Source organism: Argopecten irradians, unplaced genomic scaffold, assembly GCF_041381155.1.
Source record: "Argopecten irradians isolate NY unplaced genomic scaffold, Ai_NY scaffold_0671, whole genome shotgun sequence".
NCBI lineage: Eukaryota > Metazoa > Mollusca > Bivalvia > Pectinida > Pectinidae > Argopecten > Argopecten irradians.
This window is the reverse complement of record NW_027188138.1, coordinates 1-17,716: the sequence shown is the minus strand read 5'-3', so window position 1 is coordinate 17,716 and position 17,716 is coordinate 1. Positions and strand designations below refer to the sequence as shown.

The following is a 17,716-nucleotide window of genomic DNA, read 5'->3' as shown; positions in this document are numbered from 1 at the left end:
GGCAGTACCGGAGTCTATGGTGGCTACATAATCAGTATTAATTCTAAAATGATGTGGATACACGGCAGTACCGGAGTCTATGGTGGCTACATAATCAGTATTAATTCTAAAATGATGTGGATACACGGCAGTACCGGAGTCTATGGTGGCTACATAATCAGTATTAATTCTAAAATGATGTGGATACACGGCAGTACCGGAGTCTATGGTGGCTACATAATCAGTATTAATTCTAAAATGATGTGGATACACGGCAGTACCGGAGTCTATGGTGGCTACATAATCAGTATTAATTCTAAAATGATGTGGATACACGGCAGTACCGGAGTCTATGGTGGCTACATAATCAGTATTAATTCTAAAATGATGTGGATACACGGCAGTACCGGAGTCTATGGTGGCTACATAATCAGTATTAATTCTAAAATGATGTGGATACACGGCAGTACCGGAGTCTATGGTGGCTACATAATCAGTATTAATTCTAAAATGATGTGGATACACGGCAGTACCGGAGTCTATGGTGGCTACATAATCAGTATTAATTCTAAAATGATGTGGATACACGGCAGTACCGGAGTCTATGGTGGCTACATAATCAGTATTAATTCTAAAATGATGTGGATACACGGCAGTACCGGAGTCTATGGTGGCTACATAATCAGTATTAATTCTAAAATGATGTGGATACACGGCAGTACCGGAGTCTATGGTGGCTACATAATCAGTATTAATTCTAAAATGATGTGGATACACGGCAGTACCGGAGTCTATGGTGGCTACATAATCAGTATTAATTCTAAAATGATGTGGATACACGGCAGTACCGGAGTCTATGGTGGCTACATAATCAGTATTAATTCTAAAATGATGTGGATACACGGCAGTACCGGAGTCTATGGTGGCTACATAATCAGTATTAATTCTAAAATGATGTGGATACACGGCAGTACCGGAGTCTATGGTGGCTACATAATCAGTATTAATTCTAAAATGATGTGGATACACGGCAGTACCGGAGTCTATGGTGGCTACATAATCAGTATTAATTCTAAAATGATGTGGATACACGGCAGTACCGGAGTCTATGGTGGCTACATAATCAGTATTAATTCTAAAATGATGTGGATACACGGCAGTACCGGAGTCTATGGTGGCTACATAATCAGTATTAATTCTAAAATGATGTGGATACACGGCAGTACCGGAGTCTATGGTGGCTACATAATCAGTATTAATTCTAAAATGATGTGGATACACGGCAGTACCGGAGTCTATGTTTGGTGGCTACATAATCAGTATTAATTCTAAAATGATGTGGATACACGGCAGTACCGGAGTCTATGGTGGCTACATAATCAGTATTAATTCTAAAATGATGTGGATACACGGCAGTACCGGAGTCTATGGTGGCTACATAATCAGTATTAATTCTAAAATGATGTGGATACACGGCAGTACCGGAGTCTATGGTGGCTACATAATCAGTATTAATTCTAAAATGATGTGGATACACGGCAGTACCGGAGTCTATGGTGGCTACATAATCAGTATTAATTCTAAAATGATGTGGATACACGGCAGTACCGGAGTCTATGGTGGCTACATAATCAGTATTAATTCTAAAATGATGTGGATACACGGCAGTACCGGAGTCTATGGTGGCTACATAATCAGTATTAATTCTAAAATGATGTGGATACACGGCAGTACCGGAGTCTATGGTGGCTACATAATCAGTATTAATTCTAAAATGATGTGGATACACGGCAGTACCGGAGTCTATGGTGGCTACATAATCAGTATTAATTCTAAAATGATGTGGATACACGGCAGTACCGGAGTCTATGGTGGCTACATAATCAGTATTAATTCTAAAATGATGTGGATACACGGCAGTACCGGAGTCTATGGTGGCTACATAATCAGTATTAATTCTAAAATGATGTGGATACTGGATACACGGCAGTACCGGAGTCTATGGTGGCTACATAATCAGTATTAATTCTAAAATGATGTGATACACGGCAGTACCGGAGTCTATGGTGGCTACATAATCAGTATTAATTCTAAAATGATGTGGATACACGGCAGTACCGAGAGTCTATGGTGGCTACATAATCAGTATTAATTCTAAAATGATGTGGATACACGGCAGTACCGGAGTCTATGGTGGCTACATAATCAGTATTAATTCTAAAATGATGTGGATACACGGCAGTACCGGAGTCTATGGTGGCTACATAATCAGTATTAATTCTAAAATGATGTGGATACACGGCAGTACCGGAGTCTATGGTGGCTACATAATCAGTATTAATTCTAAAATGATGTGGATACACGGCAGTACCGGAGTCTATGGTGGCTACATAATCAGTATTAATTCTAAAATGATGTGGATACACGGCAGTACCGGAGTCTATGGTGGCTACATAATCAGTATTAATTCTAAAATGATGTGGATACACGGCAGTACCGGAGTCTATGGTGGCTACATAATCAGTATTAATTCTAAAATGATGTGGATACACGGCAGTACCGGAGTCTATGGTGGCTACATAATCAGTATTAATTCTAAAATGATGTGGATACACGGCAGTACCGGAGTCTATGGTGGCTACATAATCAGTATTAATTCTAAAATGATGTGGATACACGGCAGTACCGGAGTCTATGGTGGCTACATAATCAGTATTAATTCTAAAATGATGTGGATACACGGCAGTACCGGAGTCTATGGTGGCTACATAATCAGTATTAATTCTAAAATGATGTGGATACACGGCAGTACCGGAGTCTATGGTGGCTACATAATCAGTATTAATTCTAAAATGATGTGGATACACGGCAGTACCGGAGTCTATGGTGGCTACATAATCAGTATTAATTCTAAAATGATGTGGATACACGGCAGTACCGGAGTCTATGGTGGCTACATAATCAGTATTAATTCTAAAATGATGTGGATACACGGCAGTACCGGAGTCTATGGTGGCTACATAATCAGTATTAATTCTAAAATGATGTGGATACACGGCAGTACCGGAGTCTATGGTGGCTACATAATCAGTATTAATTCTAAAATGATGTGGATACACGGCAGTACCGGAGTCTATGGTGGCTACATAATCAGTATTAATTCTAAAATGATGTGGATACACGGCAGTACCGGAGTCTATGGTGGCTACATAATCAGTATTAATTCTAAAATGATGTGGATACACGGCAGTACCGGAGTCTATGGTGGCTACATAATCAGTATTAATTCTAAAATGATGTGGATACACGGCAGTACCGGAGTCTATGGTGGCTACATAATCAGTATTAATTCTAAAATGATGTGGATACACGGCAGTACCGGAGTCTATGGTGGCTACATAATCAGTATTAATTCTAAAATGATGTGATACACGGCAGTACCGGAGTCTATGGTGGCTACATAATCAGTATTAATTCTAAAAGGATGTGGATACACGGCAGTACCGGAGTCTATGGTGGCTACATAATCAGTATTAATTCTAAAATGATGTGGATACACGGCAGTACCGGAGTCTATGGTGGCTACATAATCAGTATTAATTCTAAAAGGATGTGGATACACGGCAGTACCGGAGTCTATGGTGGCTACATAATCAGTATTAATTCTAAAAAGATGTGGATACACGGCAGTACCGGAGTCTATGGTGGCTACATAATCAGTATTAATTCTAAAATGATGTGGATACACGGCAGTACCGGAGTCTATGGTGGCTACATAATCAGTATTAATTCTAAAATGATGTGGATACACGGCAGTACCGGAGTCTATGGTGGCTACATAATCAGTATTAATTCTAAAATGATGTGGATACACGGCAGTACCGGAGTCTATGGTGGCTACATAATCAGTATTAATTCTAAAATGATGTGGATACACGGCAGTACCGGAGTCTATGGTGGCTACATAATCAGTATTAATTCTAAAATGATGTGATACACGGCAGTAGCGGAGTCTATGGTGGCTACATACTCAGTATTTATTCTAAAAGGATGTGGATACACGGCAGTACCGGAGTCTATGGTGGCTACATAATCAGTATTAGTTCTAAAATGATGTGGATACACGGCAGTACCGGAGTCTATGGTGGCTACATAATCAGTATTAATTCTAAAAGGATGTGATACACGGCAGTACCGGAGGCTATGGTGGCTACATAATCAGTATTAATTCTAAAATGATGTGGATACACGGCAGTACCGGAGTCTATGGTGGCTACATAATCAGTATTAATTCTAAAATGATGTGGATACACGGCAACCGAAGTTTACGATAGCTCTATCAAAATGTTGTATGAATTAATTAACTGAACATAAATTGTCCCTGACACATTATATCTTTACATAGACACAAATGTTTGAAGTTTTATGTTTGAATCTTTTAATACTAAAGCCGTTCTCGGTGTTTATATCTTGAAATATTTGACCAAACTGTCAGTAAGCGGCATATGGTACTGTCACTTTCAGAGATATACGTAGTAATATTAATACACATGTATCTAAATTTCTGCTTTAATAAATAAACATTGTTTAATCAAGGTTTGATCAGAAATTATGATATAAACCTTCCTATCAAGGAGAACTTTCCGTTGCAATCAATAATCAATTCTTTCATTCCCCAAAGATGATATTTACACATCAAAATCGATTAAAGTTCTGTTTGAAAAGGTTTTATTTTTTGTTCTTCTAAATTATATACGTTGAACGTTGTAAATACGTTTCTCTATACAATGTTCTTTGTAAAGAGATAGAATTAATTTTGAAGTTTTAAGGCAATTGCAAGATACATGAAATTTTATTTTTACGCTTTAGTGCTATATCTGCGGCATACAGTTGTAAAATTAATAATAATAAAAAAAGAGGCAAGTAAACAAGACAGAGAAAGGAAAAAATATAAGCAACAATACATATATCACAGACGCATACATAATTAATTGAGTTAGACTTAGCTCAAGTCATATTAGTTAAAATATGAGCAAAATATTAGAAACCAGAACGTACCCTCCACGAGCCCCATATTTGATGATAATCTAAATAATCGTTTGTTTGACGTATAGTTACCGACAGTTTATGTATACATTTGTGTTTGGATATATCCTAGTGACCTCCATCCTCGATACTTCAGGGGTTACTAGCTTTCATTGGTGTGAATATATATTATAACGACTGTGATAGTAACCCCTGGAATATCGAGGATGTATGTATATAAATGTAAGTAGGTTTATTAGTGGTGTAGTGCGGAGTTGATTACTTTTCACCTAGTTGGAAGTTGCCCCTATTGGCTGACACGACTATGCTGGTCACGTGACAGAAACGAAGACTATTATTGGTTCAGAAAATTTTCTTCGGCTCTCGGCCCAGATCTCAGAAACCTTCTCAGCCATACGCACGCTTTTGTATCGATCCAAGAATGGAAGCCTTTCTCCGTTTTGTCATTGCCATGGAACTTGTGTTTCATTGCTTAAACAAGGCTATTGCTCGCGGACAGGTATGTAACCTAAGGTTTGTTCCTAGTCCAGACTAATTAATTAAGTTAGTTTAAGTTACTATTGACTTTAAACATAATTTATTGTCTTCACAAAAAATCACGGGATTAGCCACAAGTTATTACAACTGATGAGGTTTTCCCCAATCAATATGTTAATTAATAATAACTGGGATTGAGAAAAATATCTTTCTGGGGTGAAAATCCCAGAATTTGAGGTTTAATACTCTTTGAATCAGTCGGAACAATACTTGGTAAACGAGGCCGCGATGTCATGAACAGACGATTAAATAAGATTAATTGGTAGCATGTTTGTATGAAGGACTACCTCAAGCTATCAAATGAATGACCTTAATATTCACTGAAGGTCACAAGGGTAAAACAGAAAACCCTTTTAGCATACCTCTATAGACGCCACATTTTCCGAAAATGGCGGGAAAACTAGGACGTCACTCATAAAGTGTAGAAAATTTATTAATGCACAGTGACTAGATCTACAAACTGTTTAAGAGAGTGCCTTCTGAAGTCTATGAGTAGTATTCATAAATCACTCTTTTCATAGATCTCGCTACAGGGGAATAACTCGCACAAGATTTTTGTCTCTTCCTTATATGGTAATTCAGTCCATCTGATAATCCTTACACATTCAATTCCAAATCATTGACTTTCTACTGCAACAAAATCCTACTTTCCCAACTTCGATGGTAATGTTAAATTCCTATCTTTTTCTTCTTTGAAACGATATCTCGTCCCTAACCTATTTATACACGTGAATGTACTTAGTAAGACTTCAGTGTTTGTTACCTTTTCCCTATAAATTTGGCACCAGACTATTTGTGGTAACTATGGCAACATTTATGAAAATGCTAACCATTTCTTTCTTGAATGTCGATCAGAATTCTACTACTGCCCGTGCTGATATGACCCAAGTTTTTAATGACCTGAACATAAGAGTAGATCTAAATTTGTTACATTATGGAAATGAAAAACTTGGGCAAGAACCTATATAAGAAGGATAAGTCACACAGGGTTTTGCGCAAGTACGGCGCAGGAGTTTTTGTGTTTGTGCACTGACTGTGACGCTGGTCGACCACTGATTTTCCTTTGTTATCCGCCGGCGTCTTACTTTCTGAAGCGAGCCGTCATTTCATGAGCTGTCGTATTTTTTTAACGAAAATTTAAGACATTTCTTTTAAATATTCCGCCCTTAAAGCAAGTACTAAACGTTGTGAAATTTTATTAACTTTACATTGGTGTTTCGTTTGACTCGATAAGACAAGTATTTGTTGAGAAAAATGGTTTTTATTCCCGGTTCATAGGCGTCTCGCGTGGTGTTAAGTAGTGTAAAGAGACAGTGACGAATCCTTCTCACTTATAAATCCTTGACCTGGGTTTGTAAGTTAATTGTTATTTATTTGAACCTGTTCAGTCATTTATAAAGTCCAGTAGAATATTTGAACATTATTATTGTATATCTTGTTATTAAGTAAATAATATGTTAAATTCAACTTATTTATACCTATGCCATCACCTGGAAATTATTACATGTTAATTGAAGAATGCTAAAATAATAATTGCTAAAAGTTAAAATAACTTACACCTAATCCATTTGTACTTATGATGACAATAAAGTCAAAAGTCAAAACAGGGGCTTTCTGCTTACTAAAAATATCAACTATGACCATTCAGTCCTACTGTACGCACAACTACTAGGGTTGCAGTGTATTATATTTTAGGATTGGTCAACAAGCTAAGATGGCTGGCAAGTCGCCATCTTGGATTTTGATAGTTGGAGTTTGTAACCCTTATTTCTCAGAAAGGGCTAAAGGGATCTGTCTCAAATTTCATATGTAGTTTCTCCTGATGGCAAGTCGCCATCTTGGATTTTGATAGTTGAAGTTTGTAACCCTTATTTTTCAGAAAGGGCTAAAGGGATCTGTCTCAAATTTCATATGTAGTTTCTCCTGATGGCAAGTCACCATCTTGGATTTTGATAGTTGAAGTTTGTAACCCTTATTTCTCAGAAAGGGCTAAAGGGATCTGTCTCAAATTTCATATGTAGTTTCTCCTGGTTACCAGAAACATATATACATAGAGATTGGCAACTCCACAATTTTTACGATCGGCAGATGTACCTCTGTATGTGCTTAGGGGGCTTTAGATAAACTCTTAAACAGTTAAATACAACAAAATAAATTTGATATGTTATAAAAGTTCAGTATTTTTCAGATGGTTTGAGTACGATTTTGGATAGAAAAAATAATATTTTAACTTGTATTTGAATAAAACAAAATGCACTCTCGGTTTTGAATGTCTGATTTTCGAAAAACTAGGTAAAATTGCTGATTTTCATGCTTTCAAAAATCACATTAAATAATATAAATCGGGAAAACTGGTCACAGTCAAACCATGACATAATGTTTAAACTTTGAGTTGATGCAAAAATATCATGTTTGAAAGAATACACTTAAAGGTAGTTAGCCAAGGGAATATGCCTATAAACCAGAGGTCCCGCTGCCTGTCAACATAGACAAAGAAGGAGTTTCCAATCTCTATGTATATATATGTTTCTGTGGTTACTACTAGTTATGCTATTGATGCAGTTTCACAGGGACCTGGAACGAATCTCTAACCATATATGTATCATATATCTATGTGTGTGTACATCAGAAACATATATAATATGTATGTGTTTCTGTGTATATACTGTTGGTTAGAAATTCTTTCCAGGTTCCAGTGTGCAGTTTGGAACCGATTGGTAAACAAGGTGGCCACCAGACCGCCATCTTGGAATTTGATAGGTGAAGTTTGTTACCGCTTTTAGTCTTTTACTCAGAAAGGACTAAAGGGATCTGCCTCAAGTTTCCCTGTGGCCCTAGCTGTGCATATTCATTTTGAGACAAGATGGCATCATCTTGGATATTTATATATTTTTTTTTAATTTTTTGTTTTTATGTCTCATTCATATGTCATACACAATTTTGAATACCGTGATAAAAAGAAAGAGATTTATTTATAAAGAGTGAGCTTATTTGTACACAAGAGGTCTACATAATTAACATGAAAGATATAGCAATGTAAGCAATTTTGGTTGAAAATAAACACGGTCTTAGTTAGCAATATGGTTAAAGGTTAATATTGTTTTCAATTTTTATGTAATTAATTAATATACTAGATTGGCTGAGATACAACTTTGCAAGGGATTGTGGGGAGTTCATCACCAGACAGATCTGCCCAAATGTTTACAAGCTCTTTCCAGAAAATATTTAGGGAATTTGAAAATCTTAAGAGACCTTCTCTCTTCATTTTGAAAATTTTATCGCCACCATAAGTTTCAATTTTAGCCAGAAACAGCGTTTTCCAAGGGGAGGAATTCAACAGATTTTCTCTCGGAACGCTTCTCGACTTTACATATCGTGACTATTTTATGCAAATTATGTAATGTTGTACTTGTGGGTAAACTCGAGAAGCGTTCCGAAGAACAAATGAACATGGCGGTGACGGTTAAAGTAAGTGAGCTACACGATGTTTAAATGGAGTTTCTACAAAGTACGGGTCATGACACCTCCAAAGGAGATTGTGGATGAACACAGTTTTGGGTACTGTTTACCACCACAAGCGTAGATTTTGTGATTTTGGCTTGGTTTTTGAGGTGTCCATTAGAGCCGAGACGACATTTCGTGTCTACCTAACGTTAGCATATTTTTCATTTTCCCGATTCATCAAGCCATAACTTTGTCAATACTTGGCCAATTTTGTTCATCAAGCACTCGATGGAAAGATAACTTATTTCTCTTTCAGGTAAGATATCCGTCAATGTTGTATAGAACCCATTTATTAAAATAATCACGGTTTAAAAAAAGGTCTATTTTTCTCTACTGCCGAGTTCATACCCGTGATACTATAGGCCTAATATATAGATGTATACTATTGGTTAAAAAATTTCGTGCCAGGTCCCTGTGCATAGAATGGCCAGAAATATCCTTGGGGGAAGGGGAAAAGAGTTTGAAGTTTGTATAAATTTTGGCTCTGCCCCCCCCCCCCCCCCCGGAGCAGGAGGGGCGGGGCCCAATAGGGGAAAAAGAGGTACATTGTAAATCGCTACTTGTCATAGAGTTCTGCATTGAATGTAACCAAATTTGACCAGAAACAACCTTGGGGAAAGGGGAACAGAGTTTGTATAATAAATTTTGGCTCTGATCCCCCAGGGACAGGAGGGGCGGGGCCCAATAGGGGAAATAGAGATAAATCCTTTAAATCATTACTAGTCATAGAGTTCTGCATAGAATGTAACCAAATTTGGCCAGAAACATCCTTACGGGAAGAGAACATAGTTTGTATAAATTTTGGCTCTGACCCCCCTTGGAGCAGAAAGAATGGGTCCCAATAGGGAAATTAGAGGTAAATCTTTAAATTCCGTCAGAAAAGAAACACATGATCTTGTAATCAGAACATTACTTAGCATTGAAATAACCAGGTGAGCGATACAGGCCCATATCACTTTGCCAAAAATTGTGTCATATTAATCATCTTTAGCGGTCATTAGTGTCGGACGGCAAGCGTTTGGTTTAATGGCTCAATAGATATTTTAAGGTCACCTGACCCAACGGATATATAGCCATCAGTAAACTTTTCACATTTTGAACATAAGTTCTGTCGGTGCGATTTGGCTGAAACTTGCCTGAAATGATACTGACATGGTTCTGACAAAATGTTGTTATTTTTTGGGTTGATCTGAAATCCAAGATGGCTGCCACAGCCACCATGTTGAAGACACATTTTGAACTTCTCAAGTTCTATCAGTGCATGTGGTTTGGCTGATATGTATTGTTACGTCTCTGGTTGATCTCAAATCGACCATGACACCATATCTGATAATTTCCTTTATGACTATCGTCAAGGTAGTCAGATGACCTTTAATGGTCCTTGGGCCTCTTGTTATCTCTCTATCTTTCTATATCTATATATATGTAATATTTTATTACATATATATATATTTATACATAGTTATATAAAATTGGAAGAAAATAAATATAATTATAACATGTCAGTGTTTGTACTGTTTATCGAGGTACAGAATAAGAGAAAACTACGATTTTGTCATCCCTGATAGTCCAGGGGTTCCAATCACTTACGATCTCAACACCCCTGGACTATCTTATAGTGAAACTGAAGGCCACTGAGAGGAAAAAATCTGAACCAATCACAGGCTAACACATATTTCCTTTGAAGACTACAGAGAGACTACCAGGAGAAAAGAGATCATAAGTGATCGGAACCCCTGGAGTATCAAGGGTGCTATATCATATATGGAGAGGAAGGATTATAGGACACTATCACCATGTATATGAATGATAGAGACATTCTACCCTCTGGGTCACAAACACAATGTATTAATATATATACATTTAAAAATATGATCCTAAGGTAGATTACCCCCGACTTCTCTATCCACTTAAAAAAGAGTCTTATTTTACTGATATCAATTAATTTTATTCAAGTAAACATACCAGATCAGTTCGATCGACAAGATTTTTACTTGAATATCTGCGGAATATTGTGTATTATGTAACTTTATTTGTTTACTGAAATTTTGTCACTCTTGATCTTGTAGGCTGTGTCCTTCCGTGGCCTTAGCCTGGTTAGCCGGGTGGCAACCTCGATTGCTGTTGCGGCTAGCCAGCGTCTGTCTCTGTCGGAGGCCGTGGTAAGATGTTACGTTTTAACGCTAAGTGTAGAATACATTATCTTTAAGCTGTAATATTGTAGCTTGAAAGATTTCTAGACAGATAACGTTGTCTTCTTTAAAGTGTAGTCAGGCTGGGTACGTACATGTACATATACCATAACAGTTTTCACACTATAATTGAACTCTCCTTATTACCGTATTCAACCCAATAAGGGCCCATGTCCCTATAAGCGCCCTTCCTCTTTTTGAAGCCTCCATTTCAATTGCCCAGGCTTAAAAAAAACCAGAACTATACAAAACTGTTTAGATTTTCAATAATATCGTCTTATTATTAGCACCTTTTAATTTTTTATTTTTTAAACGCCTTATTGGGTTGAATACTGTACATGTATCACTCTGTTTGATAAAGGATCTGGCAACAATCCATTAGGAGTGACTTTCTGGTGACCATCAGAATTGTCCAATAGTCCAGCTTCTAGAAACTGAGAAGTGACTTTTCAGTTTTCATTTATGTAACAGAGTGATTTTAAGAATCTGTGTTTTAATTAGATTGACTTGGCACCAATGTAATTTGATATTATTGTAAAGTAGGCGAAGAGTTGGACTCTTGTTTAAAATATATTATAAAAAAATAGTTCATTAGACTGTCAGACACATATAGGTAGTATATACACTATCTAAATCTCTGGCACTGTACTGTATCAGGAAGAATTATGGATATTCTGCACTCTAGATCACAAAATATATATATATAACAGTAATACAATGTGATATACAAATAAGTAAACAATATTTTTGGCCGTCGGTTAGATTATTCCAATCCTTCATATCCACTAAATAATCATAAATATATATATATATAAGGGATATCACATGCACATCAACATATCTGATCATTGGTTAGGCCAGATTCTAACATGAATATCTACAAAAATACTGTGCATTAAGCACTTTTATTTGTTTACTGAAATGTAGCTTGTGTTCTTGCAGGTTGTGTACTTTGCTGCTACGCTCGACTGCCGAGGGGAGGATAGCCTTAGCCTTGCAGATGTCGATGATGAGCCAGCCACACCACCCGCTCCCACCCCTGTGTCTGTCCGTAGGTCTGGCCGTGTGAGGAGGGCACCAGCTTGGCACAAGGATTACATCATGTGATGTACTGTAATATCCTTGTAAAGTCCATGGACTGATGTCGCTTGAGGAAGTGGTAACCCCTCAACAATCGTCCCAATCCCACTCCCTCACCCAAAAATCTATACCCTGTTAATTAAACCACATGCACTGACACAAGTGTGGGGTTGTTTGAGGTACATAAGGGTTTTGAGAAACTTGACAGACATACTCGTGGGAGTGTGCTTAAAGGGTTTTTCAGGATAGAAATTCCAAGATGGCTTCAGGGTCCACTTTCTGTTCTTAGATTTGGGTCTCCGATTTTGGTCTACATTGGTAAAAGGGGGTTTAAAGGGATGCGGAACAGCATTCTATGTTTTTGGATACTGTGATAAACGAAGGCCTCTGAAAATTTATGAGTTGCTAGAAAAAGATAAAAAATTGGTACTTAAAGGTTTTGAGGGACAATGAATACATGCAGTGAGACTGTGGAGTTGTTTGAGGTAGATGTGTAATGGTTCCCATTACAATCAGTACTTGTGTACAATGTTGGATTTGACTCAACTGAAGTGTACAGAAAGTAGTTAATAGGTTTTTTTTTTTTTTTTTGTCCCTGGCCCTAACAATACTCACTTTACCCAACCCACCTACCCCAGCACAAACACAGCACACATTTAGTATTTAACATTCTAACCACTACTTTCTACATGTACACTCTCAGTTGACCTGTTCAAAAAAATGTAAATAATTGATTTGATTTGTTTTATGTCATATTAACAGCCAAGGTCATTTATGTACATGTACATGCCAGGGTCAAAGGTTGATTGAGAGAAAACCCTAGCCAGCGGCTAGTACCCGGCAACCACCCCACATGGGATTTGAATTTTTTTTGAAAAAAAAAAATGAATGGCCCTAATTAATGGTCATCGGACAATCTTGGCGCCAGAGAACTAGGAAAAGATTTGAATAAAAGACTTTCAAGAAGGTGACTTTTGCGCCCATCCTTGAAGTTCAAAATGTGTTTAAAGAACACTTGGTTAGGACCATTTCAGGATCATTAGCTTAATTGCATTGATAGAACTTGAAAAGAAGTTCAAAGTTTGCTTATAAGATGGGGGTCAAAGCAAGCATCTTTGGTTTTTTGGTTCCAAACCATATCAGGATGATTTCATGCAAGTTTCAGCTAAATTGCACCAGTGGAACTTGAGAAGTAGTTTAAAATATTTTAGATATGGATGCTGTAGTGGCCATCTTGGATTTCCGATTGACCCGCAAAATAGTAATACTTGGTCGGGACCATTTAGGGATCCTTTCACACAATTTTCAGCTAAATTGCTCTTGTAGAACTTGAGAAGTTCAAAATCCGTTTTCAATATGCGGAATTGGTGGCCATTTTGGGTCTCGGATTAAATTGAAGAATAATAACTCTTAATAAGGGACCATGTCAGATGATATCAGACACGTTTTTAGCTAATTACATTGGTAGAAGTTCAAAATGTGTTCAAAATTTAGTTTACAAACAGGGTATGACAAACAACGGATAAAGCATGATCTTTATCCTGACCATTGGGGTCAACCTAATAAATTATTATGTTAAATTATAGTAAATATTTTCCATTTGCCCTCCTACCCCCTATCCCCCCCCTCCCCCCCCCTCCCAACCTCCCCCTCCCCTCCTATGACAAACAACGGATAAAGCATGATCTTTATCCTGACCATTGGGGTCAACCTAATAAATTATCATGTTAAACTATAGTAAATATTTTCCATTTGCCCTCCTACCCCCTCTCTCCCCCCCCCCCCCAACCTCCCAACCTCCCAACCTCCCCCCTCCCCTCCCATGACAAACAACGGATAAAGCATGATCTTTATCCTGACCATTGGGGTCAACCTAATAAATTATTATGTTAAATTATAGTAAATATTTTCCATTTGCCCTCCAACCCCATCCCCCCCTCTTCCCCCCTCCATCCCTCCATCCTCCCCCCCCCCCACCCTCCCATCGCCACTGGCAATCCCACTCTCACCCATAGCCATCTAAATCTTGGACGACAGGAAGAGACATTTTAATAAATTGTATGTAAAACAAAAGAATGAAAGGGAGTATAAAAGTGCCACATGTATTTAATACATGAAGAAAGAAAGAAAGAAAGAAAGAATGAGAGAGAGAGAGAAAGCGAGAGAGAGAGAGAGATAGAAAGAGAGAGAGAAAGAGGGAAAAGAAAGAGAGAAAAAGAGAGAGAGAGTGAAAGAAAGACAGAGAAAGAAAGCATTGTGCGTTGAATGAAAGCCCCCCTGCGAGGGGACATCTGTTTATATTTAAAAGGCTGACCCCAAGGCCCCAACCTTGGCAGCCATCAAAAGTTCTGGGGTATTAAAATATGTTTTTATGAAAAAAAAAAAAAAAAAAAAAAAAAAAAAAAAAAACTAAAAAAAAACAAAAAAAAACTAAAAAAAAACAAAAAAAAAAAAACAAAAAAAAGTTTGTAAATAAAAAAAAAAGTTTGTAAATAAAAAAAAGTTTGTAAATAAAAAAAAGTGTGTAAATAAAAAAAAATACCATGTGTCAAGATGTCATAGTTATTTCAAATATTGCATATTTTCAGGATACCATGAAGATAGTGACAACCATAAGGACAGTGACACCCGAGAGCAGACATTCCTGGTTCTGCGGTCTCTATAGGATGAAAACCGGATATGATGTTTTCTTCATTCAGGAACACTGCACTGGACACCATTTGCCTGAACCCAATCTGCAAATTTTTGACTCGAAATCGAATGTTGAAGGTATTTTGCATGTACTTATACATATTTGGTAGTTGGCTTTTTTTAATACGGAGGCCTTCCTGTCTTGGTAACGACAATGTAAATTTGGGGGATTTTGGTCAAATGGGTAGTGTTGTTTGGTTTTGTAAGACATCCAGTACAGTCTTCTTTTTCAATCTTTAGTGTTTAAGACCGGTCATGAATAGATTATAGGTTCAAGCTGTAGGTCGGTGATTTTTATTGGGGTACTCTGGGTTCCTACAAGTAATTGATACATCCTTTAATGACCATGAAAATATAATCAATCTCTATAAACCACTTTCTGTTTTTTGTGATCATTAATCATCTACTTTCACGAATTCATTTTAGTCATTTAATCATTCATTTCTTCTTTTTCAGCTGTGCCTTGAAAATAGTATCTTTTGGGCCGACAAGTTTTAACAGCCTATTCCCAACTTGGAGACACTGCCAAGGGAAGTTATCTCATTTCATGAAAACACTAGACAGAGTTGCCTTTCCATAAATGACCTGAGCATTAATTTGTGAGTATAATTTGTCTTATATATATATATATATATTACTCTTATGTACTTCTTTAAAGATGCTCCACCGCTGAAAAATGGTATTTTTTCACTATCAAAAACAGAAGGAGACGATTTAGTATTTTTCTTCAGTTACAAAAGTTAGCTTACTTTACACCAGTACCATCGTTAAAAATTTTGAGCTTCTAATTTTGATTTTAAGTGTACTAAATATGAACAATTAATTAATTGCATACCGGAATAATATTCCGTGGACGATATGCTATATGGTAAATGAGTGACTAATTGTGCATGCACAAAGGCGAAATATTTTTTTTTTATATTATTTTTGTTTTGTTAGGCATCTATATACCTTCACCAATTATTGTCAAATGAAGAATCATTGGTTGAGCATGCTTTATTTAATTATCAGTGGTATTAATTTTTTCAGTGATAGTTGAGTGAAATTGGAGTGTCTGTGTCTTGGGTGAAATTTAGAAGGTCAGATGGTATTGTTTAGAGGTTATTGTTATAATTATGAAAAAAAAAACACAAAAAAACACACACAAAAAAAAACAAAAAAAAAAAATACAAAAAAAGAAAGAAAAAAAAAAGAAAAAAAAAGTTTGTAAATAAAATTATAAGTTTGTAATAAAAAAACCAGTTTGTAAATAAAAAACAGAACATGTGTAAAGATGTCATAGTTATTTCAAATATTGCATATTTTCAGGATACCATGAAGATAGTGACAACCATAAGGACAGTGACACCCGAGAGCAGACATTCCTGGATAGTGTGATTAGCAGAGCTTCATCAAAAATTAATAATGGGTGACCAGACTTGAAAAACTCCATTTAACCTGGACAGTGGCAAACGTTATCATTGTCGTCTATGGGAAATCATTTAGGTTCTGCAGTCTCTATAGGATGAAAACCGGATATGATGTTTTCTTCATTCAGGGTCACTGGACACCATTTGCCTGAACCCAATCTGCAAATTTTTGACTCGAAATCGAATGTTGAAGGTATTTTGCATGTACTTATACATATTTGGTAGTTGGCTTTTTTTTAATACGGAGGCCTTCCTGTCTTGGTAACGAGACAATGTAAATTTGGGGGATTTGGTCAAAATGGGTAGTGTTGTTTGGTTTGTGTAAGACATCCAGTACAGTCTTCTTTTTTCAATCTTTAGTGTTTAAGACCGGTCATGAAATAGATTATAGGTTCAAGCTTGTAGGTCGGTGGTTTTTATTGGGGTAATCTGGGTTCCTACAAGTAATTGATACATTCTTTAATGACAATGAAAAACCTAATCACTATCTCTATAAAACGCTTTCTGTTTTTTTGTGATCATTAATCATCTACTTTCACGAATTCATTTTAGTCATTTAATCATTCATTTCTTCTTTTTCAGCTGTGCCTTGAAAATAGTATCTTTTGGGCCGACAAGTTTTAACAGCCTATTCCCAACTTGGAGACACTGCCCAAGGGAAGTTATTTCACTTTCATGAAAACACTAGGACAGAGTTGCCTTTCCATAAATGACCTGAGCATTAAATTTGTGAGTATATTTATGTCTTATTATATATTATATTACTCTTATGTACTTCTTTGGTTTACTTATCAGTGTATTAATTTTTTAAGTAAATTTTTTTCCATATAAAAAGTTGAGTGAAAATTGGAGTTTCGTATTTAATAGTAACAGAAAAAAAAAAAAAAGATGTCAGTGGTCACTCCGGCCAAAATTGTTAGTTAGGTTGGGAGGGGGAATGGAAGTAGGTAAAATAGTAATCATATTAAGATTCAGCCAATGAACGTGAGAATGAATATGGAATAGGATTAGAGGTTTTTAGCCAATTAGATCATAGTATGAAATTTGGTATAAAAAATTTGCACGTGAAAAAAATAGAAACATGAAAAAATAACATCTCGGGATAAGTCATTTTCATTAAAAATTCATTTTATTTACTACATATTATACTTTTTGAAAACTTATGGACATTTGACTTGGGATGTACATGTACGGATATTTCCTATATGTATCAGTGATGTGATATGATACATATACGGATTACTCTATCATTCTTAGATAGTGTGTTTGTGACTATGG

The 17,716-nt window shown here is 36.5% G+C and overlaps 1 protein-coding gene and 1 long non-coding RNA gene across 4 annotated transcripts; both read left to right on the top strand.

Moving 5' to 3' along the window:
- Window positions 1-5,294: 5,294 nt before the first annotated feature.
- On the top strand, window positions 5,295-12,618 carry LOC138313391 (uncharacterized). Of its 3 annotated transcripts, none has more exons than XM_069253861.1 (3): window positions 5,295-5,524; window positions 11,136-11,228; window positions 12,201-12,618. In XM_069253861.1, exons 1-3 carry the CDS (start codon window positions 5,447-5,449, stop codon window positions 12,363-12,365), a joined length of 336 nt encoding a protein of 111 aa, XP_069109962.1. In that variant the 5' UTR covers window positions 5,295-5,446; the 3' UTR covers window positions 12,366-12,618. The 3 variants fall into 3 exon arrangements, 2 of the variants coding, with proteins under 2 accessions (XP_069109962.1, XP_069109963.1); XM_069253862.1 differs by lacking the exon at window positions 5,295-5,524 and adding an exon at window positions 8,996-9,030; XR_011207186.1 differs by lacking the exon at window positions 5,295-5,524 and adding an exon at window positions 9,229-9,322.
- A 1,497-nt stretch (window positions 12,619-14,115) lies between these two features.
- LOC138313393 (uncharacterized) lies at window positions 14,116-17,096 on the top strand. The gene is made up of 4 exons (XR_011207187.1): window positions 14,116-15,107; window positions 15,486-15,628; window positions 16,338-16,631; window positions 17,021-17,096. It is a non-coding gene; the product is annotated as an uncharacterized lncRNA (long non-coding RNA).
- Window positions 17,097-17,716: the final 620 nt, after the last annotated feature.